At 33.4% G+C, this 26657-nt stretch overlaps 3 protein-coding genes, 1 long non-coding RNA gene and 1 other non-coding gene across 7 annotated transcripts in view; 3 read left to right on the forward strand and 2 right to left on the reverse strand.

Moving 5' to 3' along the window:
• The window catches only part of LOC105321344 (glutathionyl-hydroquinone reductase YqjG), a 47294-nt gene extending 43263 nt beyond the window's left edge, over positions 1 to 4031 (forward strand). For all 3 annotated transcript variants that reach the window (XM_034461761.2, XM_011419609.4, XM_066087193.1), the window contains 8 exons: positions 5 to 24; positions 227 to 408; positions 537 to 609; positions 1235 to 1433; positions 1715 to 1808; positions 1902 to 2018; positions 2211 to 2327; positions 2779 to 4031. In XM_034461761.2, coding sequence (XP_034317652.2) covers positions 5 to 24; positions 227 to 408; positions 537 to 609; positions 1235 to 1433; positions 1715 to 1808; positions 1902 to 2018; positions 2211 to 2327; positions 2779 to 2871 — 895 coding nt within the window. In that variant the 3' untranslated portion in view covers positions 2872 to 4031. The remainder of the gene's footprint in view (positions 1 to 4; positions 25 to 226; positions 409 to 536; positions 610 to 1234; positions 1434 to 1714; positions 1809 to 1901; positions 2019 to 2210; positions 2328 to 2778) is intronic.
• On the reverse strand, positions 3544 to 5678 carry LOC105340908 (uncharacterized). Its single transcript, XM_034461766.2, has 5 exons — positions 5505 to 5678; positions 4606 to 4712; positions 4181 to 4296; positions 3875 to 4046; positions 3544 to 3770 (listed from the first exon to the last, which is right to left on the reverse strand). The coding sequence occupies exons 1-5, from the start codon at positions 5644 to 5646 to the stop codon at positions 3654 to 3656; spliced, it is 654 nt and encodes a 217-aa protein (XP_034317657.2). The 5' UTR covers positions 5647 to 5678; the 3' UTR covers positions 3544 to 3653.
• Positions 5679 to 6534: 856 nt separating this feature from the next.
• LOC105321341 (uncharacterized) lies at positions 6535 to 9863 on the reverse strand. Its single transcript, XM_011419608.4, has 2 exons — positions 9728 to 9863; positions 6535 to 9530 (listed from the first exon to the last, which is right to left on the reverse strand). Exon 2 carries the CDS (start codon positions 9452 to 9454, stop codon positions 7412 to 7414), a length of 2043 nt encoding a protein of 680 aa, XP_011417910.3. The 5' UTR covers positions 9455 to 9530; positions 9728 to 9863; the 3' UTR covers positions 6535 to 7411.
• Positions 9864 to 9934: 71 nt separating this feature from the next.
• On the forward strand, positions 9935 to 15246 carry LOC105321340 (uncharacterized). Its single transcript, XR_010714587.1, has 3 exons — positions 9935 to 10094; positions 13876 to 13980; positions 14648 to 15246. It is a non-coding gene; the product is annotated as an uncharacterized protein (transcript).
• Positions 15247 to 19690: 4444 nt separating this feature from the next.
• LOC136276528 (uncharacterized) lies at positions 19691 to 21646 on the forward strand. The gene is made up of 2 exons (XR_010715014.1): positions 19691 to 20511; positions 21367 to 21646. It is a non-coding gene; the product is annotated as an uncharacterized lncRNA (long non-coding RNA).
• Positions 21647 to 26657: the final 5011 nt, after the last annotated feature.

Consider the following 26657-nt stretch of genomic DNA (forward strand, 5'->3'; position numbering starts at 1 on the left):
TCATCTTCCGAAACTGGGTGACAGGTATTATATACATGTACATGTAAAATGACATAATACTAAAAACAAATAAACCACAGTCCGTAAAACTGATTATTTTGATTTTTTTTTTGCTTATGATATGTAGATAGAGAGACGTATTACTGATATCTATCAACAAGGGCATTCAAGTGGTTGTATAATTATCCAGAATCATTGTAATGTGCATCTCTTTTTTAATCAATAGCTGACGGGTCTTCTGGCTTTAAGGCACAACCTGGTCGCTATCATCTCTACGTTTCTTTGGCCTGTCCATGGGCTCATAGGACGCTGATCCTCCGGAAGTTAAAAGGGTTGGATGATGTCATATCCGTTAACGTAGTTGATTGGCTGTTAAATTTTGAGACTGGATGGGAATTCAACGAAAAGGTTCAACTTGACGTTTATTGCACCAGATAACATTTTTAAAAATACGCAAGAAGCTCAACATACAATCATGTATAAATCATGTATTGATTTGGAGTTTTGTAAAATTTTAATTGGTTTTTTTTCTTCAGAGAGATGGCTGTACTCCCGATACTGTCAATAGCGTCAAATACTTAAAAGAGGTTTACAGGAAAGTTGATCCAGGTTTGCCATTGAACGATTAAATTTTAATACGTAAAGTGATTGTGTCGATAAAAAATTTTGCAGTTGTTATTTCGAAACGTTCACATATAGTTAATCATGCAATTGCTCACAATTTAATCCGAAAAGTTACGAATTAGATTTAAAATTAAACAAAAGTCATAAATAATGTACTATATAATACACAGGCACGTAGCATCGTTTTTGAAAGTGTGGGGGGGGGGGGCAGACTCATCCAAAAAAATTTGACAAGCAAAAAAAAAAAAAAACGCAAATTTTAAAATTCCCCAAATCTTCAAAAACCTAATATGGAGGGGGGGGGGGGGGCTGGTGTATTATATGACTTCAATTACACTCCTAATTTCCTTATTTTCATATCAATTTTTTACATACTCCCAAAAGAGTGGGGGGGGGCAACTCCATGATAATTCTATTTTTTATATGTAAATTTAAAAAAAATAGTTGCTGCGAAAAAAAAGTGCCCCCCCCCCCCCCCCCTGATGCTACGTGCCTGATACATGTAGTACCTTTATCAATATAATGTTCTAAATCGATGTATTATAAAAGGATTTTTCTCTCATATACATGTAATGTCTTGTTATAATAATAAATCAGATATCGTTCACAGATTACAATAAAAGTGTAACAGTTCCTGTATTATGGGACAAACAGACAAAGACGATCGTAAACAACGAATCGAGCGAAATCATCAGAATGCTCAACTCAGAATTCAACGACTTCTGCAAAACTGAGGAACAAAAACAATTGGATTTTTATCCTGAGAATCTGAGAAAATCTATTGAAGACATAAATGAGTGGATATACCCGTAAGTTTCATTCCAACTGTACAATACGTTACGTTTATTTATTGTTTTGATACTAAACGTTTTGCAAAATTACTACAGATCTGTAAATTGTAGCAAATCAGGTATAATTATAGTCTGCCCTTTTAATTCGCATTGCTTCCCATACTCTTACATATCTGTGAGATTACCCAAAGCACATATTCATCGCACATATACTCTTAAAGGATGCGTAATATATCTTAGTCGAATTGTGAATGAGTTTTTGTTTGAAAATGTGACTGTCGTCTGCTCTTGTTTTCAAGAAACATAAACAATGGGGTATACAGGGCTGGATTTGCCAGGACACAAGAAGCTTACGACGAAGCGGTGATCGGCCTTTTTGATGCCCTGGATAAGGTAATATAATAGCGCAACATGTAATTAAACCGAAATTCTCTAGAGAAAATCTATATGAATCCATGTGCTAATTCTTGTCTACGTTTAAAACAGGTGGAGTCCATTTTGTCCAAGCAACGATATCTGGTCGGATCCAGTTTAACAGAGGCCGACATCCGGTTGTTCGTTACATTGGTCCGCTTTGATTCAGTTTACGAGCAACATTTCAAAGTATGCACGATTTGAATATTACACACATTCACGCAAGCAAATTAAAACATTTTTAAGATTGATACATATGATTGCTGAAATTAGTTTAACTATCATATGCATGGCCTAGCATTATAGATTAATGTAATACTTGTTTTAACAAAAGAAGTTGTTGATTTATTAGTCAGTGAATGGTTTTTTTTCACTTACCAGTGTAACAAGAAGAGGATACTTGACTATCCTAACATATGGCCGTATGTAAGGGATATTTATCAAATACCAGGAATCGCAGAAACAATTAATATGGAACATATAAAGAAACATTACATGGTAAGAACCCATTGATAAGAATTGCTGTATGTATTACATGGTAAAAACCTATTGATATATTATTATATATAATATAATATTATATATAAAACCTATTGTCTTTTATTATTGATACCAATGAAACACGTACATGACTTTAATGTAAAAGGGTTAATACCGTCGTGATGACTTTAACATGTAACCACATGTCTGGGAAGAGGTCTAATTTCAATGAATCAGAAAGATCTTTTTTTAAAAAGTAGTAAGCAAAATCACGTGTTCAAAAGGTGATAAAAAGGTCAACATGTACATACTCGTATATATATTCAAACTTAGTTTAATTTGTTAAATACGTTAGACTAAGTCTCAAACTGTCAAATTTTCTTTTATGCATATTTAATAAGTTGAATGAAGGTTTGAATCAATCTTTTTTCTGCTGTCTGAATAACAGATGATATGATTGGTTTTACAGATGAGTCACCGCTCAATCAACCAGTACGGAATAGTGTGTATAGGACCCGACCTCGACTTCATGGCTCCACATGGTAGAGACAAAAAGTACTGACCAGGAGAAAGACTTGATAGTTAATATATACCACATGGACTCCTATGAGATTAATGTAGTGACTTGCAAAATGACTTACAATATATATATTTATATTTTCATGATGATATACAAGTATATAAGCAACACCATGTACATGTATGTCCGATATTACTCCAATACCGGTGTTTCCACTTTTGTCTACATGTAGATGTAATTGTAATTGTCCTTTTTTTTAAATTATTGATATTACATTGGTGTTTTGATTTGGACGACTTTTTATTTTGTTGCAAAGAATCTGTACATAGTTTGTTCTTTAATACATGTAGTTTAATTAAAATATTTCATAATTTAATGTAAGTTTACAGGTATTTTGTATGCTCTCTCTCTCTCTCTCTCTCTCTCTCTCTCTCTCTCTCTCTCTCTCTCAATCCGTTTGTGAAAGCTTACAATGATAGATGATAATATTTTCTGCATGTGACAACAGTAATGCATATATAAATCCACATTTTGTCATTCTTTACAGTACAGGAGAACACGTGATTAAAATTGCCAAATACATACACCTGAAATCTTTCCTATAATTGATACTTAATACATGTAGAAAATTAGGTATTTCTGTACATTTGTGTCTTAATGTGACCAAAATGTTTGCATCAAATCAGTTTTCAATGTATAAAAATCCAAGATCTGTTATCAGTTTTCTTTCCATTGTGACACTCATTTACAATATTCTTTCCAGTACTATGAATATTCGTCTAGGATCATCTTTAAATAACATGTTATTTATGCCTCTGCATGTATCAATAACCTAACATGGCAAATCTCGTACGACGTTTGAGTTCTCGCGAGAGTACAGCTGGATCATCCGTTTCTGGTGCTTGTCCGAACCCTTTCTCCACAAATACGTTCTTTATTGTCTAAAAAAAACGTGCGGAATTGTAACTTTCTCTGTTAAACATCATACATATTTTAAGTACAAGAGGTATTCATGGACAATATATGTTAAAAAAGCGATACTAACATGTAGATAATCTTTCGCTCTGTCCCCATTTATAGCCCGGATCCTTGCGTATTCCTGTGAGCTGAAGTCTTCCGGACGAATGTCGTCTATGACCAGTTTTCTTTGGTCGGGCGGGAGTCGTTCAAGTTTGTGAAGAATTCTTCTCACTTCATAGTTGTCCGACGCAGAAAGACTATATTTATTTAGGAAGATAATCTTTCAAATTTAAATCATTTAATTTTCTGATACTGCATGTATTGATAAGAATTATAGTCGTGTGATCATGCATTACATAATTAACCTGGGCTAGATGAATAGTAAACTTACTTTGGATCTAGTTGGACTTGGTCTTCTCTCTGTCCGTCGCCTAAAGCCCTGTTAGATAAGTTATATGTTCGACGATAATTTCTCCGACGGGATTCTCTGGTACAAGAATTCCACACCTTTATAAAAATTAGTTTAAATATTAATGTTGAGATCATTTAAACCATCCACTGAAATCATAAAAGATACTCTAAAAGTTATCTTATTCTGGGTGTAAATTAGCGAATAGCGGTGTTTCAGCAAGAATTCGAAACCGTGCTTTTACAACTTCACCGTCTGAGCTACATGTATGTTTCAAAAATATACCGAGAAAGTTAATAAATTATTAATTTTAAAAGAAGTCATTTTATAATTTACTTTGAAAGATATAAAATTGCAAAATGGGGCTGTCCTTTTCTCCATGCGTATTATCAATACTATATATGTACCTCGTTAGCACTTGAGCTGATTGGTAAAATGGGCGTGTCCTTCGGTGGCCAATGAGATGGCGGTATATTGTGAACTGATGGATCGGGTTTAGTGCATTTGTTTTCTCCTTTAAAATATAATGTGCAAGTTCAAAACAAAAATAACAGAAATATTTGACATTTCAAACTGCTCAGACTGAAATATGAGTTTACTCAGAAATCATATTTCTTTCATTGACCCAATCGACTTTCCATTGCCCTTTTTTCTGGAAGGGGGTCGTATTTGATACATGTACTATCCCTTGACAAAACCGAGAGATAATTTTTATTCATTTTATTATTTTTATTTTTATTTTTTGGAAAATTTCATTATTTGATTGCTTTTATATATATATTTCGTTTTCATATATTTGAAATTTAAAGAAAAAGAAATCCATAGGGCAGAATTACAAAATATATGGGGAAAATAAGAAAACTTGTTTTCAACCAACTCCCTTAGGGTCCCATAGTATCTATAACTTCCGGAACGACACCCTAGGAAATTTGGAAGGTAAAAAAATATTTCTTTTATCTAAAAAGAGTTTGTATTAAAGTAAAACTACATACAAAAAGTTCATCAAAATATTTAGGATAAGAAATAATTAGACTCGGCCTCGTTGATTAGGAAAGCAATGATTTTTTATTGCAACTTTGAGGCAATAAATTAGGTGAAGCAAAGTTATTCAGAAGTTACAGCCCATGTTGTATAGTTAAAAATGTGTCATTTCAAATAGATTCCTGACACAGTATACACATGTGTATGTAAATTATGACCGATAGTCTAGTTTTTCGTTCTTACATATCAGTTGATACTTTAGGTATCAGATTTATTCAAGACACACAGACGCACATACAAACACATATTTACATGTATTAATTACCTTTCTTCCTGCTTTTCGGAAGCGAATCGGAGTCAATGACGTTGGAATATTTCATTCGTGGCGGGATTTCAAGACGACACCCATGGTCGTAAATCGCAGTTAGAAACATGACTTTTTCGTTTCTCGGAACGGACCTTGGCATTGTTTTGAAACTGTTAACGTCAACTGAATTGTGACGTCATTGTCGTTTTAAATTTGGCGGTTTTCTTATACTAGGCTTATAGAAAGGATTTGGCTTAAATATTTTTTTTTAAAGCGCCAGGCTTTTATTATTATCTTCTTTTTGTTTTAGGTGGGAATGAAACGCGTATAAACTTACTATTTTCGCCAATAAATTAATCTAAAATAAATTAGTTTACATTGTTTTGTCTTGGATTAAACTATACTATAGCATTCGATAAAATAATGTGTCCGAGATTGTTATTCAAATGATATCGTTTTGTACAGACAATGGGTGGCAAAATTTAAGCGGCAAATAGCACACGGAACAACTTTTTCATTACATTTCGTTCATATATAAGTACAGTCATGTATGTATCTAAATATGCAACGGGATTCAGTCTTTGTGTCTTGGCGTTAATAGCCCGGAAACAGAAAGAACAAACTTAATACATTTGTAGTATATGTATCATGAATAAGCTTTATCAAAACATCAATAACGTCCACAATGGCTTAAGTCTGTTGAGGCGTTCCATGAATCTGCAAGCTTATACTTAATATTTTTAACAGTTCACTACGCCAAATGATTCGCAACTCAGGGCAACAAAAACTGCTTGGACCTTTGCATAATGTTCGATTAAATCATTTCGGCATTTTTCGATCATTACAATGATTGATATCACAAAGTGATTTGTTTTTGGGTTTTTTTTCTGCTGTAAAATATATTGAAAATCGACCTCAGTTGACCTCTCCATAGAGCACCTGTCTAGTAATTCAGTTAAATATCTTGAAAGAATGCTCCTTTTTCTGTTACTTAGCTAAACACACTTTAAGACAGAAAATTTTATTTCACTTTATCAAAAATGTTGCACTATTGTTCATTATTTAATCAGTTTAATTTTGACATATTGATATTAACAATTACAATTAGTTCCAGTGAAAATGTTAAATTACATGTTTTAAATCAGATATCACTTCGTTACGGATATACATGCATACAATGTACAACATTTTACATGTAAACTTTAATGCATATTTTATAAAAAGTTTATGTGTTAACTCTCTTACATACTTTAAAAGATAAATACATGTATCTGTTATTTTTTATATTAAACACTCCTGTTCACATAAACTCATCAATACATATATAGTCTTGCATTAAACTCACTCCTCCCAAAACAGTGACACACAGTTTGAGAGATTAACTTCGACATCCCCCATCCTTTCCGAACCCTAAAAAGGCAAAATAAATAAATACTATCAAAAGCCATAATATAAGCTTATAGTACTGTCTAGTATACATGTATGTCAAAAGTATCTGCATAAAACGATTAAATTTATGTAAATAGTCAACACAAATAATAGGAGGCAAAAGCATTTATCATTATGCTACATCATGACTAGATCATAAGATAAAGAAAACAAGTTTACATGTACATGAAAATCATCATAATAGTAATGATTTTCAAAAAGTACATAAGCTCATAACCTGTACATTACAATGCAAAATAAATGTATATGTAAGCACTGGAGTTGTAAAAATAGTCCAGATGTTTATGAAATCTATAAAATAAAAAATAATTATATTATAGTAAGTCTTCTAAAACATATGTTACATGTATAAATGAGGCCTACATGTATAAGATGGAACACATCAGAGTGCCTCTATGATAAGCCAGAAGTAACATGCAATTCTAGTATCAAGCTTTACAAATGAACAAAATAATACAAAAAAGGGTATTAAAGACTTAGAATCCAAAGTCTCCATCAATGTCATAGTCATAATCGTAGATGTCATCATCATATTCGTAGCCATTGTCTGAGTCTTGATCAGAGGGTGAGGTTCCGCTTTCCTCTGTGTCCTGGTCCGAGAACCTCAGGGTGACCTGGAGAGCTGAGGTGTAGGAGTCGTCATACCGGGAAAAAGACTCAAGTTCCTGGATATCAGATCTATTCATCTGTCCCGCAGTCACCAAAGATATGTTGTCAATGGGCGGCGGTTTGTGGATGACGGCCGACGGAAACATCTCGCTGATTTCCGTCATAGAGGTGGTGAAAGGGGCACCGTTACTTAGAAGAAATATGCCAGAGTCTGTTGCTGCTTGTATATGAAATCCGTAGGAGTCTGTCTGAATGTCCATTTGGAGGCCCATGCTTGGTAGCTTTCTCAGAGAAGTGATCCATTTGCAGCGAACTTCATCCAAAACCAATGCTGGTTTTCCTGGGAGGAATATCAAAAGTGTTTCATCTCTAACACAAAGGGTGTAAGGTTTAGCAAATTCATCGTAGGAAATTTCTGGTGGGGAAATTTCCCAAGAATTAAAGATTTTTGATCTAGAGTCAAACATTGCAAATCCAACTGATTTTTTAATGCAGAATTCTTCTGATGGCCCTGTTCTGTGTCGAAACCACAGGAAGATATAACGATCATTTTTTACAGCCATTCGAGCAAGAGATATAAATCTTGCTCCTGGGATTTGAAAGCACCTGTACTGAGAGTTATTCATGTTGCACAAAAACAAATTTCCAGTGCCTTCCTTGTTTCCAATAATATAGAGATGAGGTCCACAAGCAACAATGGCAGGGGGTACAGATTTGTGATTGGTTAACGTTGTTCGATAGCATGGATTGTAGAAGTCCCCTGTTTTAAAGGAATAAAGAGTCGGTTGCCCCTTCAGAAGATCCAAAGCAAGAACGTTCACCTTCAACATATCCGTCGGATACGGAAAACTTGAGCATAGATACAAGTATAAGTAATTTCCATGAGCAACCATACTGGAAACATTTTGCCTTGATGGTATAAAATGAATAAGTTTGTCACCTAACATGTTGAAGTGACACCACTTTTGGTCCAAAATGCTATAGACAAGCATTTTGAAATATTTCATCCCAGGATTACTGACAACTGCATACAGAACAGGGCTAACCCCATCTCCGTAGTTAATGGAACTGTGCAGGACATTTTCAAATCGATGACTCAGATGGCTACTAGGTTCACTGTTTTTCTCACAGAGCGAGGACTGCATATGAGTTTTCTTCTTGATTTCAAAGCTGGCGATGGTGCTGGTAACTTCACATGAATCATAAAGACAAAGCTTGATGCATGATACCAGATCATCAAAGTAAACAACACGAGAAGACTTTTCATGGTCTGTCCATCGTTTAACTAATCGTTTTAAATCATTGTAGTTTGTATTGTGAACAACTCTTGGTGTCTCAAGCAACCTGAATAGATTTTGTGGAGGTAGATCAATAATTTCATCATGAAAAATTAGATAGTCATGGAATCTTGATTCAATTATATTTCGGCATGCAGCAGCAACTTCTGGGAGATTGTGGTTTTCTGCTAGAAAGTTCACCCTCAAACAATTTGAGAGGTCTAGATTTCCCAAATCCAAGTAAAATTGACGACAGAAGTCTTTCACATCGTCCAACAGGAGAAAATCGGTGATCTTTAAAACATCTTCAACATTGGAAATATTTAATGTTATTGCACCAGTGTAAAGATAATCCAAAACTAAGCCAAATATATCTGGATCTTCTAGAATAAGAGATTCTGACAGGTTGATGAATTCGCATGTTTTTTCTCTCATTTCACACGTAAACATTGATAGGAAATATGGACTCCATAACGCCAGAATGGCTTTATGGGCACGAAATTCCTTCCCGTGTACACAAAGAACAACATCGCAGATCTCCCCGGTTTCCCTCTGTCTCTGTAATGGTCTGATGATAAAATCCGTCGGATTACGCACAAATTGCTTGCGCTCTGCTCTCATGTAGTGAGACATTGTAAATTGAGACACTTATTCTTTACCATGGTTACCAGTACATGCCAGAAAGTTGTTCAGGAATAACATCTTTCTTCTGCAGATGATAATGCAAATAAATTATCATTATTATGCAGAAAATCGTTATTGATTGTTTTGACTGGAAATGCTGTGGGGGTCCTATAAATGTGGTAGAACACGTATGGCTTTAAAATTCCCGGATATGCACAAACAAATTAAAAACTCAGTTAATAAGTATGTAACGTGTATAAGAAATTTTTTTTAGTTACTTACATCTCTACTTTTTGGTTTCTTTTACACAACTACGTGAGATCTAATCCTTTTAAAAACTTCCACGTTTTATCTGAACACTGAATAAACAAAATGATATCGCTGTTTATTGTTTCAAAAAAAAAAAAATAAGTAAAAACATGCATTACATTAAAAAAATCCAGTTCCCAAATTCTTCCGGTTGAATGTTAAAAAAACATGATAACTACATATAAACTACATAGCACGTGACTGCATAAAGGTGTAATAACGGAACGTTATCTTCCCTATACAGGATGTAAACCGTGGCCTTCGGCTGGGTAATTGACACGAGATACAGGACATGTAGGACTATAGTGGACTTGGATAGCATGACGGATCGCACTAAGAGGTAAATATCTATTGATCATTCACTCAGTACTGTTCGATTCTTTAAATATTTACACCCTAAAAGAGAACAGGTAAATGCAAAAATTAATTTTCAGCATGTTTACAAATAATGGTACATGCAAATGTATTATGTAGATAAGGAACGAGTGGAAACCTGTCCAATAGAGACACCCCCCCCCCCCCCTCCCAACCTTCAATTAACCGCAAATTTCCGGTATTATACGTATATAAGTTCCAATGCAAGTTGTTTTTAATATCATATTTGATCAGTGCTGTGACAATGTTTTAGATGTGCAAACAGTTTGAGAGATGTCAGATGTCAAGCTATTAATACATGTAGATAAGGAAGCTGTAAAAGTTGAGTTATAAAATGCATATGTTCATGCGTATCTGTACAGCAGTTCTTAAAATAAATTTTATAAAGAAATGCAAGGATGCATCATTAATTCAGCTGTAGGCCTACATATTCACCTTTGGTATAACTGTTACGCCAGGCTTTCGTTTACCACATATAACTTACGAACAATGCTGATTTTGGAAAATTATCCAATGTTTGGGTCCATTTTGTAAGCATAACCACTCTAACAGTATGGGATTTTATCTTTAACGTCATTGTTAATTTTTTCCTTTATCTTATCGCGCATGATTAATTTGTATGATAAATAAACAAGATACTTACTCAGCCCTAAATTAAGCATTGGGGATTGACATTAGTACGCACTGAGTTCTGTATGGGTGTATCTTTAAATCTTTAATAGAAAAATAATTCAATGATTATTGGGATGTCGGGCAGAACTATCTTTAGTGTTGCAGGCATATAGTCGAAATTTCACAAGCATAACCTGTATTTTTAACGACAACCATAACCTGTATTTTTATCGACAACCATAAAAAGGAAAGGTTAATATGCATTTTAAAGACAGAATTTAAAACGTGTATTTGCACAACATCCTTATCTTTAGATATGGATGTTATATTTTCATAAACATAAATACACGATTTCTAGATCAAGAAGATTATAAAGAACGAACTTTTAACATTGATTATAACACGAGGTCCTTTGGACTTTATGAGATAAGTTTAAAGATAAAGTCCTATCAAATCCTGGCAATTCAAAAATGTTTTTTTTATAATGATAAGGAAATTCAACAATGAAAAGATAAGATTGTAATTACATAAAGGATATATTTGTAGCAGTTTTCAATATTTCTTTACTTGATCCTGGTGCCTGTGACACTGTCCAGAATATTATTATTAGTATGACGATTACTACATGTAGTATTTAAACTGATCAGTGAGAAAGAGGTAGAGAGTCATTTGGTATGGCAGGTACGATTTCACATGCACGATTATCGTAAGGAGATCTCACTTGTCCCTTTCGTTACACGTAGTATGTTGACTTCAAGTCGATTGTGCTCACCATCAACATATTAAAATTGAACGCATAGTAAATATACGTCAAAATTACGTCATTTTTTATGTCATTAAACAATAATTTAATTCTGGTTGTAACGCGGCATTTGATTGGATAGAAAAATTTAGTTAAATTTGTATAACCTGGTTTGCACGTCACAATGCACCAACGTACTAATTCACTTGACGTTACGTTTGAATTTTGAACAGATTTATATCATTTTTAAAAGTAAAACGGACTCAATTTGTACAGCAAATTCCAGAAAATTAAATTATAAGGAATGAACTCAATATCTACCCAAGTTATACTCGTATAACCTGGGTTGGAGCATTTACGCTTTTTTATAATCCGCTTCGCGGATTATAAAGCGTAAATTGCCCCAACCCAGGTTATACGAGTATAACTTGGGTAGAAATTGAGTTCATTTCTTAATTATTCATTAGAGTCTTCTAGTTTAGCTAGTCCCCTCGCCAAAACAGCAACTACAGCATGAATGACTTTTCTTTTTCTTTGAGTTCTTTTGACGTTTCCGATATTCACCTGCTTGCAGCTGATTTATAATGACTTTTAAATTTAGTACATGCTTAACGTTAAAAGAGAAATATAGATCTTTCATGACTTGCAATCATGATATAAATTATGAATTTTATTCAACGAGATGTGTGTTTTCTATCCCCGAGCCTAGGCGAGGGGATAGAACAAAAACAATGAGTCGGATAAAATTCATATACCATCGCAAATCATGAGAGAGAAAGTTATACCTCGATCTTTTGTTAAACCTTGATCTTTCTGTAAACATTGAAATTGTGGGCCGCATAACACATTCACTATAAGACGTCAACAACTTTATGAATGAAAATAATTCCTTGAAGATTAACAAACAAACAGCCCATTTTCTGGTATATTTTTATCAATTTAAAAAAAACACCAAAGAACTGAAACAGCATTAAATGCTGCACATTTATTAATAATTCTACGCTTTTCAACTGAATTATTTTGTGATTTTTTCATTCTACGTCAATAATCTGCCTAAAGCTACGTAATGTTTAATTATGAGGCCACGTGGCGTAACAACACACAGTGGAATATCAAAAATTTATCCCATGAGTGATATCCACCGCATATTGAACTAAAAATGTGATAAATATTGTTATTCAACGGGCAAACTGATATTCTTTTTTCCGTAAAACTGTTGTGAGGCAAAGAAAGACATCGGTATGTTTGACTTGGAAGTGACTCACAAAGCAAATGTTAATACTGTCATTCACAAAGAGAATGTAGTCTATTGCTAAACAACCGTCAGACGCAAGAACAGTTTTAACGGGAATCACACGTTGCGAGTGGCAAACTGTCTCAAAATGAAGCCGTACGTGACACCTACGACTGGCACGTCAAACGTTTGTCAGACGTTGTACGTGCAATTAGAACCATTTTAACAAGGCCTTGGACTTTCAGTAGTATGTTACTATCTATTTCTTGCATCCAAACAAGTTAAAAATGACGCTGGTTTAGAATGAAATATATGTTACACCAATTGCCTAGTCTTAGCTCAAAAGCCAGACATATCTTCTTGATTTCAAAAAGCAATGGCTGAGTGGCCAACAATGAAATAGACAGGCCTACGTCACATTGCTGTTTGACACCTGGTCCAACTACCCAAAGTCCATGCTCCTGTTAAAATGGTTCCACTGCATCTCTTTTGTCGCTGTACGATTAGCTACGGAAGCCAGGACTGACAAAACACGCAGCACATGCACGGTCAATGATCATGAACTCGCACGACCAGTTGTGACTGAGGACTTGAACAGATGGATACATGTATATGATCATTATTGCCAGCTCCAAATTTATTTCAGCCTAATAACACAGATTAACATATTTTTTAAAACGCTTATAGTAAAGTATTTTTTTTTTTACATCAACTGACTATTGTTGAAATGAAGGTTTGTAAGGAATGTATTGACTTTCTTGACGCAGGATGAAATATTTTAAGAATGCACATCCATGGAGTAGTTTGATATTGTCCTTTTTTAATATATGTCGATATATTGTAAATGACGTGGTTTTTGAACACATTTTCAAATATCTAAATTTTTGTATAGGATATTTGATATCGTCCTTCTTTAATATATGTCGATTTTTGAGAATCAAAATATCGTAAATGACGTGGTTTTGAACACATTTTCAAAAATTTAAATTTTTCATATAGGAATTGATTTTCTTTATTTATTTATAATCTTTAATGCAATTCATTGTCTATAGCCCTAACAACAAAACAACATAATATCTATCAGAAAGTTCATCAGCGTTAACTTTAATTTGATACATAAATGCTGTGTATGATGCAATCTTTTTATTTTACTTCCAGACAGCCTAAAAATAGATAAAGAGACTTGAATAGAAGAAAATGAAAACAGTAGTACTTTGGACCATTCTTGGGAGTGTTGTCCTATCTTTTATAACAGGATGCTTTGTAAGTATATTATTATATTTTCATCTTCCAAGTATTATTCCTTCTATTTCTTACGGAAACTTATAGTTAATTCATAGCTCTATAGAAACAACCAGACTGAAATCTACACGCCCCATTTATCGATTGGTCGAAATCTACAGCGGCTGAAACTGACAAGAAACTGACAAAACTAAAAATTGACACGCCCTCTTTTTCGATTGGTCGAAACCTACAGCGACCTAAGAAAAACCACAGACTGCACGAATAAATCATGATGATGTCAGGCTCAAAGTCTCACATGAGACGATTTGGCTGTTTCTTTTAGCTAATGTACTTAGGTAGGTTAACAGTAATTTAGTAAATTTTACTTACTTTTCATAATCAAAATGTATTGTATTTTTTCTGCAATGTCGCTACCTTCATATCCAGAATGATCCACCAACGATAGCATTCTATTGTTTAAATAGATCAAAAATATTCATGTGGAAAACTAAGGATGATGTCTGGTCTTTTTGATAATTTCAGTTTTAATGTTTGAGTTTTTCCGAAATTATAGAAAAAAAACTTGTATCATAAGAAACCTTTTATGCACACAACTTGAGCATCCTTAAGCTACCATTACAATAACTTACTAATAAGAAATTTAATATCAAAATTCAAACTTACATAAAAATGATTTCTTTTGTAGGCTACAAGCACCACCACAGTAACACCCGGAACATCTTCCCCATCAACAACATTATCGTCACTTGCATCAAGAGCTAGCACTATTACAGAAACAACCACACTGAAGTCGACAAGCACAAGCACTCTATCAGCAAAATCGACGACAGTATTGAAGACATCATTATCATCGTCTTCAACACCAACAACAAATACTAATACTGCAACACCAACAACAAGTAATCAAACTACTCCCATTACAACAAAATCAAAGTCACTTAGTTCAACAACATCTGCAGCATTGACAACAAAACCAACTATGACGTCAACAAAATCTACACCAGCCGTAACAACAAACATATCTGCAGCAAGTACATCTATTAAACCATCAACGGCACTTATACCAACAAACGATGTCTCTACAGCGACAAAAATACCCACAACACAATCAACAGTAATGGATGCAGACAGAACGACAGAATCAAACATTTCAACGGAATCGGGTACTACAACGACATCCGACCTGACAGTAACAACTACAAGGGGATCCTCAGTGAAACCCAGCGGAAAAACAAGTAACCATGTAACAAAGACTCCGAGTATTACGAAATCAACGACTACTTCGTCGACATCTACACCAACGGTAACAAGAACAGATGGACCATCAATTAAAACCAACTATACAAAAGAGAAAACAATTATAACAAAAGGACACGACCTTTCATCAACTACTCCATTTGTTTCCTCTACACAACAAATGCTTAATACATCAACTAAACCAAACCAACCTGGAAACATTAATAAACCACAAAAAGGTACGTAAATAGAAACTTAGGAATCTACACTGAGAATTAACAAAAAAGCATATATAATTATATGAGTTTAATTTTGTTAAACATATAATTTGATATATAAATAGATTATCCTCGACCGAAAAATATAACTAAGATTTTACCCCGGATTCTACTTACTTGATTTAGATGTACTGTTGATAAAAAATATCAAACACAGCTTTAACTACACAATGTACCAAATTTGGGCTACGACTGTTTGAGACAGGTCTTTATCAATCTATTTCAACTACGATTACTTAGCAGGTCAAGGAGCGATCACGGCTGCTGTGATATCCGTTTGCCTGGTCGTGTTTTTTGTACTGTTGGGACTGGCCATACTCCATATAAGAAGGAGAAAAAGCTCAACCATCAGGTAACAACACTAACAAATACAGTGGCTATTCAAATCTTTATTTTAAGCTTTCAACGATTTTGTCATCAGAATGATGCAAAATGAGTCTCATGCTACCGAATGGTGTTTATGCATTACATTGATCTTCGATTATAAAGACGACTTCCTGTTTCTTGACTAGTATTGTACATATCCGTGTTATAATAAAAAGACCGGTCATAAAGTTATCTTTCAGATCTGAAATTATTTTAGAATTATGTTATTATCTGGGTTTTTTCTACATAAAAATTCCATATATTTTAGCTGTATGTTTGGATGAACCTCCTTTATTCTCAAACAGAGCTCCTTTTAAGCAGATTATTAGCGTCTACAAAATTGTCATGATTATCCAGCTCTATTAACAATACTATTGATAATTTTTTAATAGCTAGAACTTTTGACTTTTTCAGGCATCTAAGGTTGACGAACGATGATGATGATGACTTTATCTTAGACATGGAGGACATCAGGACAAACGAACCTACCTTTACTTACAATTAAGTCACCGAGCCAGTGTTTCATATCATTGTGACAATATGTAGATCTCTTCGTGAATTGTAGGATAGAGTTATGTGTAAAAGCAGATAGATCTTTGTAAAAGGATCACGTGTTTTCTGGCAGTGTGAAAGTGTATTTCTGTTTGATAGCATTGTATGGGTGCTGTCTGAGAGTATGATACTAGGATATAATTCTTTTACAAAAAAAAAAAATACGGTGATGTCTGAGAGGATGGAATCTTAATAGGATAGACTGATGTCTGACAGCGAGATAGACTAGAGTGTTGTTTCAAAATATCAAAGTGTTTTGACAGTGTGATAAGGTGTATTGTTAGGACATTGTGATACATGTAGTGTGGAAGTATGATGTTGTGTGACAGTGTGATGAGGTATATTGTTTTGTGGTGAGCTGTAATGCTGTGTAATGAGGTATACTGTTGTGTGATGAGGTAAACTGCTGTGTGACAGTGTGATGAGTTATACTGTTGTGCGACAGTGTGATGAGGTATATTGCCGTGTGATGAGGTATTTGCTGTGTGATCAAAGATATTTTTGTGTGACAGTGTAGTGAGGTATATTGCCGTGTGACGGTGTGATGAGGTATATTGCTGTTTGACGGTGTAATGAGGTATATTGCTTTGTGACAGTGTGATGAGGTACTAGTATATTGCTGTGTGAGGGTGTGGTGAGGTACAGTATATTGCTTTGTGAGTGTAGTGAGGTATATTGCTGTGTGACAGTGTGGTGAGGTACAGTATATTGCTGTGTGAGTGTAGTGAGGTATAATGCTGTGTGATGAGGTACAGTATATTGCTGTGTGACGGTGTGATGAGGTATATTGCTGTGTGACAGTGTGATGAGGTATATATATCTGTGTGACAGTGTGATGAGGTATATTGCTTTGTGACAGTGTGATGAGGTATACTGGTATGTGATGAGCTATATGTGATAAGGTATATTGTTGTTGGGATGAGGTATGATCCTGCTGTGTGACAGTGTGATACGGTATACTGCTGTGTGACAGTGATATAGGAGTACTTTTCAAAGTGTGAACTATATCCCTATATCCTGTATTTTATCTTTTTGTTTACATCAACATTAATATGATACATTCTTGACATATTCTCAAATTAATATAAATTGTAATATTTATAATCTATAATGATATATAAATATTGCAATCGATTACGAAAATAACTTTCTTTAACAATTAATACAATATAATATTGTATTAATAATAATTTCATCCCATTGATTTCTTGGTTTAAAAAATGTGTATATATTCATTGCTTATTTTTATTTTATCTTATTTTTAAAATTTATTTATCTAATACTTTATTATTTTAAAATTTGATTACACTGAAGTATTACATGTACATGTGTCAAATTATTTACGATAAAAATCTCCTCTAAAAGATTAATTTATTTTCACTGCGAAATAAAACATTTAATAACGGTGCTGCGATTAAAGTATTTTTAATATTTGATCGCAATTTGTACTAAAAGTAAAAGTTGTTTTTTTTTATTCATCGCTACTTTGCAGAACGCAAAAACATAATTAATAATATTCTATAGATGTCGAAACAGGGTAGGGTAGTTTTGACTAGGACCCCCATTTCATTTACAAAGATTTACAAAATGATGATGGATTAATCGACCATTTAATAAATCAAAGTACTGAAGTTCTGACGGCTGTTGATTTTATTGATTATTATTTATTTTCAAATCAACAACAGGTAGTGTTCAGGGCAAGTAGATTCTTAGCTGTAATTGAATAATTACGCACGTTTTTAAATCTATTGTGAATTCTCGAGCTTTTTCGACAATAATTCCGAGTTTTAGACAGAAAATCCAATATGAATCATGTTGTATACATGTAATATTTAAAGATAAAATCAACTCTTTAGATTGGATGGTCTGCCTTTTATTCCAAACGTTACCGCTGTAGAAATGCTACTTTGATTATCAATGACAGCGAGCGGGTCTTTTTAATCTCTGGCGAAGAAATACATTCGACTACAAAGGTATCTAAATTGACTATTAAATCTTACTATTTTCAAGATAATTATAATTAAGATTCCTTGAAAAAAAATGCTTCTACATACATTACATCGAATTTATGGATTATTTTCAAGCGGTGACAATTTGTGCTTAGGCCCAAACACTGTTTTAATCCCGGTTTGCCAGAGTAACTACCGGTACATAGGAGAGTTGATTAAAATCAACTACAAAAAATAGAGATAGAAAACAATTAGGTTTATGTCATATACTTGTACACAATTCCTTAAAGAGGGTATACTAGTATTTTGAACTGAAAAAATGCAAATTTAAATTTCCCCTTTTTAGAAATACATCTAGTATCTAAACGTATTTTCTATGATAAGCTTACACTTGAATTGAATGTTGTAGCATGTTAACATGTATCAGCATCACACAGAAATCACACTTTATTTATTTGCGAAATAAACAAATATCTAGACATATATATTAATATTAATAATGGGCATATGCTATATTCAATCAGTTTTAAGAGGTTAACATACATGTATATTACCGGTATTATTTGGTACATTGTATATTCTATTGAGCTATTTATATTTTGACCCGTGAGTCGGCAGCTAGAATCCAAATATGTGCCCCCTGAAAATGACAGTAAATAAAATTAGCCAGTTGAAATTGTTTGCCATTCTAAATTTTAAAAAAAAGGGAGCTAAGCGTGCACAAGAGAAAAACAATGAAGATGGAGAAGGAAAAACATGACAATGGCCATTACTTGTCAATGCATGTAGATATATAATAGAATATCGAGATATTTGAAATCATGATGAAGCTTACAATGATATCGATTTTTTAAAAAAGAGGGTACCAAGTTATAGCAAAAGAACTGGCAGATTTTATTTTTGCTTAGTACATGTATGATGCTAACATTCTACTACACTCTTTGTCCCTACTTGTGCGGATAAACAATGTATGTCCCAGTCACACCACATATTTAAGGTTAACCTGAATTATATGAAACGATAAAAGATTTCCATGAGTGTGATTGATCTTCAAAAACAAATATTTACTCCTAATTTTGCGAAAGGGAACCTTCCCCACACAGAAAAGAAAACAAAAACTTATTCGTTGATTAATTTATTGAAAACATTAATTTTCTTGATGAAATAATATTTAAAAAAGTACGATATGAGCTTAAATATGACGAAAATGACACCAGTCAAATTATCTTTCTTTATTTCTTCGCTGTATTTGCGGAAATCAAGTAGTACACGTAGATATTATTCATAACATATTTCACTGTTTCTACTGTCCAAAGGGAATCACCTTCTCAAAGCATCTAATTTAATTGTAGTAACTGTGCCTTCAGTTTGACAATGACAGACACTAGCTTGCAAATGACAAATTCATATGTTGTTTGCTTTGTTTTGTTTTTAATGTTTTGAATCAGGAAAAATAAGTACAGGTATAAATGGACTGAAGTGTACACTATTACTTGTACTTGTGAATTTAACTAAGGGCATTTCCTTATTTAATTGTCTCTCTGTCTTTCCTCACTTATCTTTCTCTTCTTTAATATTGATGTTGCAAAATATATCTTGGCATTACTGTGAATCAATCAATTATTACAATGCAGATAGAGGTAGATTCTTTTAGATCATCAAAAAGTTTGGCATACACAAGAAACTTAATCTACCAGCATTAAGTCTACAGATTCATACTAAGTCAAAAAATGTGAAATAAGAAATTGCAAAGTAAAATTTAAGATTTTGACCATATTTTTAAATATTGAGTGACAATTGTAAAACTGTCAGTGGAACAAAAATTAAGCATTAGTAGACATAACTGGGGATGTAGAATTTAAAAAAATATGCCTGCCAGATTGCTTATATCAAAAGTATGTGTAAAAACTTTTGATTGCATCATTACTTGACCATGCAGTGGGCATTTGTGAAAAAAAAATTAGTTAAGTAATGATAAACACATTTACAAATGAGTTTTAACATCTTATTTAGATATGTTCTTGGTGTTGGATGGAGGTCAAGTAGGATGTGTTCCCTTGGATGGACATGTAATCATCAAAGCAAGAGCAATTCAAAAGGAACCATAACAAAAGAGCAGTCATTCTTCCTGAAGAAGTATTATGATTGTCTTATTAGAATTGGTTCAGGTTTGTCAATTATTTTGGTTATTATGGCATTGAGATTAAAAACACAGAATCTTTATTTCTCTCTCTCTCTCTCTCTCTCTCTCTCTCTCTCTCTCTGTTGATAAATAAAGCCTAGGATCAGTAGTCTGTCAAAATATATTGGCCTGCAAAAAAAATTACTTGCCCCCATATATCCATATGTGTAACATTCAAAATTGATTACAAATTGTTTTAGACATTTGGCTTTTAAAATATTTACAAGTTCATCATACTTGTCAATTTTTTAATTTCACTGGCAGGAATAAAAAAATTCCTGGCCGCAGTCTTCGGACCACTGAGTTTTTGTAATGACCGATGTTACAGTCCAAATTAAATAAATTCTTTACTGCGAGCGCTTTCAGCCATGTTGGCTCTTCAAACAGTTACACAAAATTAAACGTAGGTAATCAAATAATTGATTTGCTTTTTATTATCTCACCTGAGCTGAAAGCTCAAGTGAGCATTTCTGATTAATTTCTGATTACATCCATATGTCTGTCTGTCTTTCCATCCATCTGTAAACTTTTCGCATTTTTGACTTCTCTCCAGAACCACTGGGTCAGTTTTAACCAAGGAATATAAGTAGAAAAAATCTTTTGAAAAGTCTTTTAAAAAGGGATTTGATGTTTTACATAGGAATAAGTGAAGTAAATTTTAAAGATTTTTTTAAACAAGGTATACTCTTAATTGTTATTTTAGATATTTTGTTCTGATACCATGAAGTTAATTTGATGAGCTATTGTTGCTCAGATTAGTGATGTGGCTTCTGGGCCTCTTGTTTGAATTTGTTAGATGATATCTCCATCATTTACTGTAATAGTTTTTCACATTTTACAGGAGTGTGTTCCAATTGTAGAAAACATCTTGTAAAAAGGATGGAATCAGATAAGGAGAATACACAAGGGGAAAATGAAGTAGACACATATCCAGTTGGTTCTGCTGATGTTCTTCACAAAGGATGGGCTTTGAAGTCAAAATGCGAGTTTAAGTGATTCACTGAATCTCAAAAATCTTTCTTGAAAGTTTGAGGTTGTAGAAAGCAGTGGTCATAAACTTGACCCAGAAGATGTAGCCTCCGAGATGAGAAGAGTGAGAAATGCAGAAGGAAAGCGCATTTTCAGAATTGATGAGTTCCTTTCAGGAAATCAGGTTTCCAGCTATTTCTGCAGATTGGACTTAAAAAGGAGGAGGATTCCTGTTGTGATCAGATGGTTGGAGAAAAGGACCTAGAAGCTGAAAATGATTTGGACAATTTTAGAAGCTTGGCCACTTTAGGATTTTATTAGAACTTCTGATTCACTATTTTTAGGCCACCCGAGTCACTTAAGTGACCTATTGCTATCTGTATTTGTCCGTCATCATTTGTTGTACATTGGTTGTAAACTTTTGAACATTTTTAGCTTCTTTTTTGAAACCACTGGACCAATTTAAACCAAAGTTAATATATGTACTAAAGTACATACCAGGTATATATTTATGATGAGGAAGAGTGCCTCTTCCTAAATTGGGAAGTTCATGGCCCTGGGTGAGGTGTTCTGGTGTTAGGGTGGGGCTCTAAATGCAGTAGTTCTTTGAAAATATTCATCTTTGCTCCTGGGTATTAATCCGATGAAATAAGTATATAGTTATGATAAGGAAGAATGCCTCTTTCAAAGTTATGAATTTCATGGCCCCTGGATCAGGAGTTTTCTTGTAAGGACAGGGCTCTAATGATTATGTATAGGGTAGGGTGGTGTAATTTTTGCCGAATTATGTTTTTGTTCTTAAGATTTGTTCAATTATGTCACTGTATGTTATGCTATGACGTTTTGATAATTTTTTTTTAGAATTTCGAAAGGTTTTTTGGATTAAACTATCCCGGAATAATAAAAATGACTTCATAAAAGCCCTATAATTACAACGCACATGAATATACATTGAAAGAGCCACACTGAAGGTACTCAGGTGACCAATAAGAACCATGGGCCACTTGTAAAATGTAGTATTGTTTGTGTGCTATGTGAATGCATCATTTATATTTTCAACTGAAACTCTTCACTTTGAACTGTTGAGGTTAGTCATTGTAGATGTCATAAACGGGGGTGATAATTTTGTTAAAAAAATTAGGAAAAACAAATTTAGGCAATGAACAATTTTCATATACATGTATGATGACCTTCTGTTAGAAGCAAGACATATTTCAATAACTTTTTATGTAACCAAGTCAAAACTTAACCTTAAACAAATTTGTATGGTTAAAATTGCATTTCTATTAAATTAGTAAGGTTAAGTATATTCTGCTGTTAATTTTGCTTAACAAGAAAACAAATTCAAACAATTGAAAAATTACCGCTATGTATAATGGTAATTTTCTGTTAAAAACACTGATTAAATTTATCAAAATTATAAAGTTTGTATCTCCGTCAAAGTGTGTCCTTCTCTCTCTCTCTCTCTCTCTCTCTCTCTCTCTCTCTCTCTCTCTCTCTCTCTCTCTCTCTCTATATATATATATATATATACACACACACACACACACACACACACACACACACACACACACACACACACACACACACAGATAAGTGTTGCCATACACATCCTTTTCATAATGTGTTTTTTATTATTTTGGTAAAGTTTTTATGAGTTTTAAAATTTAAACATTTCATTATTGTAACACATAAAGTGTGTGAAGGCTTATAAAACCTATCTCGAGTCTGATTTGTATGGCAAAAATGTGTTGCTAGGGAGAACATAATGTTGCTATGGACATGATTTAGAAAAACTAAAGAGAATGGAAGTGATTGGAAAGAATTAAATAATGATGTTTTTAAAATATCAAATATAGATACGTACAGTCATTAAAAACATATTCTAGGTCTGATTTCTGTGTCAAAAAAATGTGTTGCTATGGTTAAAATTATGTTGCTATGGAAATTATTTAATTGAATAAAAAGAAAAATATGATAATAAAATGTTCTTCTCATAATATTTTAAAAAAAGATAATATTAAAATAATCTATATACATGCAGTTAAATAAACGTATTATAATAAATTAATGACTTGATGTGTCAAAAAGGTGTTGCTATGGACAAAATTGCGTTGCCATGGACCTAAAGCACAAAGAAAAAGCATTAAAAAGTAAAAACTTAACAATCAAGTCATATTGAATGTTTAGTTTATATTTACTTTTACTAATACATAATTTTTATAGGCTATGTAGAGGGCCAACTGAAATAAAAATGGTGGAAAATTGCAAATATTCATCATTCTGCCAAAAAAATTAGGAAAACCAACTACCCAAATTTATTGCTTACTTACATAATATTGACTACTGTCATTATGCTGATATAATTTATTTTTGCAGAGGTCGTTGCTTTTTTTTTAAAAAAAAGGGTTTAAAATGTATTTGTTTTATGACAATACTGTATCTAGTAAAACATATCTTCTTCTGGTTGTCATAGCAACTATGATGTCATTTCATTGAATAATAATTCCATCCAAATTATATTATTCAAATGACTGTCTTTTTAGGTAAACTATTGAAAAGGTATATTTTTAACTCTAAAATGGCCAATTTTGTATATTTAGATCTCTATTTTTCAAGGATTTTGTTCACTTATAGACAGTATGGAACAAAAACATTTGTTTTGCTGTCATGGAAACCAAGCAAAAAAAATATCACTCAAAATTTCTTAAAAATGTGTTATTTGCTTCTCCTTTGATGACTTAGTATGGTTTTAATGATTTTTAAAATTTTCACTTTCCATGCGAAGCTCAATGCTTACTGACATTGTCTCTTAAAACATGAACATAGTTGGAATACATGGAGTGGGTGTGTGAGCTTAAATTAGTTGTCTAGTTGACGAAAATCTATGATTATTGTTAAAATCATAGAGCTCCAATACAATTTCGTAGGAGGTATCAACATATAAAACAATTGCTGAAGTCATAAAACTGCAAATATTAGCGAGCGCAGGTCGTCGGCACGCAGCGCCGGCGAGCGAAGCGAGCTCTAAGAACCAGTGTGCGCGGGAAAAAGAACGAGCTAAACCTACAGTTCATCAAACAAAATTTTTTGTCTACGTCCCATAATGCTCTCTAATGTTTTTACCCGTGGTGCTATGCCAAAAATGGTCGACTTTTAACTCGTAATTTACGGTGTCTTAAAGTTTGAAGACACGCTTTGAGTACCGCATATGCTTTGGCAAGACTCAAAAGATTTGTTACATGCTTCCATACCCTCGTATAGAGTCGAGAAACGTAAACAAAGACGAACAAAGTCATAGATGACGTCACAGTGCTCTCGCGCTATATTTCCCGCGATAAATTTAGAGGTGGATCAAACATCTGTAATGAGTGTACTAGTTATTTCGGTATAGACTGCGATACCTGCCTCATTGACATATGATTTGTTTTTAATTTTTTTTTATATAGAGTCTATATAAATATATACTAGCAAGAGCCATACTTTACTGTCATATCAATCCATTTTTAAGCTAATTGTGCATGCATGTACAGTAGGCAGGTAAGAATATGAGTAGGAAGGAAATAAACAATAGGACATTTTGAACTAAATAAAAAGGAATAAAATGAAAAAAAAATAAACAGTTAAAAAAATTATGTAGATATTGCATATAGTCAGACCATTAAATTTAAAAAGTGGGAAATTACACACCTACAAACAAAGACCGGGGTAGGGGGTTGCGCTGTATGTATAATGTATCATAACCTCATAACCATTCAAATTAGTACCTTTGGCATACAAACTATTGTAGAGCAATACTCTCTTAAAAAATTTTTGACGTTCGTTGATACCTAAATAACACTAGGTTGACAATGATGCAAGGTATGTGTAATTCTTGCTGCGCTCGCCAGAACGGTAGCACCGTAAACATAATATGTTTTACGGTGTGACCGTTGGGGCGAGCGCAGAAGGAGTCACACATCTGTCATCATTGTTAAATGCAACCCGTGGACTTAACCAAACCAAAAAACTTTGGCTTTGTCTCGAAAACTTTTACAACCGCAAGGAACCGGAAAATATCAAACTTTTATTCCCATGGTCCCTTCCTAGCTTTATACACTTAAACAAAAAACTACCACTGAGCATTAATAAAATGTTAAACAGACTTATTAAAATATTTTGATAAACACAAAGCCAGTTTTTTAATTTTTTTTATCTCTTCTTTACCTTTTAATAATGATCATTAAAATCAATAAATTGTGTGTCTGTGTTATTTCTCATTTTGTTCCTTGTTGTTACCGGTGTTTTAGTTTTCCTCTGTGACATCAATTTTGTTTTTAATCTTTTTAATTTTTGTACGCTATACGTTGTAGACATGTTCCCTCCCCCCTTTTTTTAGTGTGTGCTATCCAATATTATTGAAAGGTTTGACCACATATGCAACTATAACAAATAGATGTAGATATTTTAACAGTTTAATTTTTTCTTTTATTTATTCATTACAAAATGACGTGGCTACACGTAGATCTAATAATGATCAGACTTTTCTTTTTTAATAAGTTTTTGTCACCTACCTAACGTATACAATGATTGGATCAATATGACAATAAATTTAGCATGGAACTTGCATGTGTATTTACTGAGCAAAAAAAAATCATTAAAACAAAACTAATCAGCCAAAGAGTCACCGTTAATAGTGAGCGCGGTATCAGTATTAACGGTGACTCCCTACTGTGTACTTCCTACACGTTACATTCAGTACAGATGCTTGATCCACCTCTAAATGTATCGCGGGAATATAAAACGCCAGATCACTGTGACGTCATACTTAACTTTTTGCGCTCGACAGTTTTCGTAAATTGTCGGACAAATTCGGGGAAGGAAATGACGTCATAGGTACAGTTTTTTTACGTAAGCATATGTGTTGTTTACTTTAATGTTTTTAAAAGGATTGTTTATTGTTAAATGAAAATGATGTATGCGATTTACAGGTAAGAATTTTCCTTAGAAACGCTTCCTGTTCCGCCAAGTTGCTATGCACCGCAAAGGATCACTGGGATAGTAGAACGTTTTCACGCGGGTCCACAAAATTTTCTTTGAACAATGTGCAGATTTCAACTCGAATTTCCTCCGTTCGTACACGTTGTCTATGGAGCTCGCTACGCGAGCGGCGCTTCGCGCCGC

Source organism: Magallana gigas, chromosome 6 (genome assembly GCF_963853765.1).
Source record: "Magallana gigas chromosome 6, xbMagGiga1.1, whole genome shotgun sequence".
In the NCBI taxonomy this organism is placed as follows: domain Eukaryota; kingdom Metazoa; phylum Mollusca; class Bivalvia; order Ostreida; family Ostreidae; genus Magallana; species Magallana gigas.

Coding starts and splice junctions, on each gene's coding strand:
- LOC105340908 (XM_034461766.2), bottom strand. CDS start 5,646: ATGCCAAGGTCCGTTCCGAGAAACGAAAAAGTCATGTTTCTAACTGCG. Junction 4,713..5,504: donor TCCGAAAAGCAGGAAGAAAG/GTAATTAATACA, acceptor TATATTTTAAAG/GAGAAAACAAATGCACTAAA. Junction 4,047..4,180: donor CAAGTCCAACTAGATCCAAA/GTAAGTTTACTA, acceptor AAATAAATATAG/TCTTTCTGCGTCGGACAACT.
- LOC105321341 (XM_011419608.4), bottom strand. CDS start 9,454: ATGTCTCACTACATGAGAGCAGAGCGCAAGCAATTTGTGCGTAATCCG.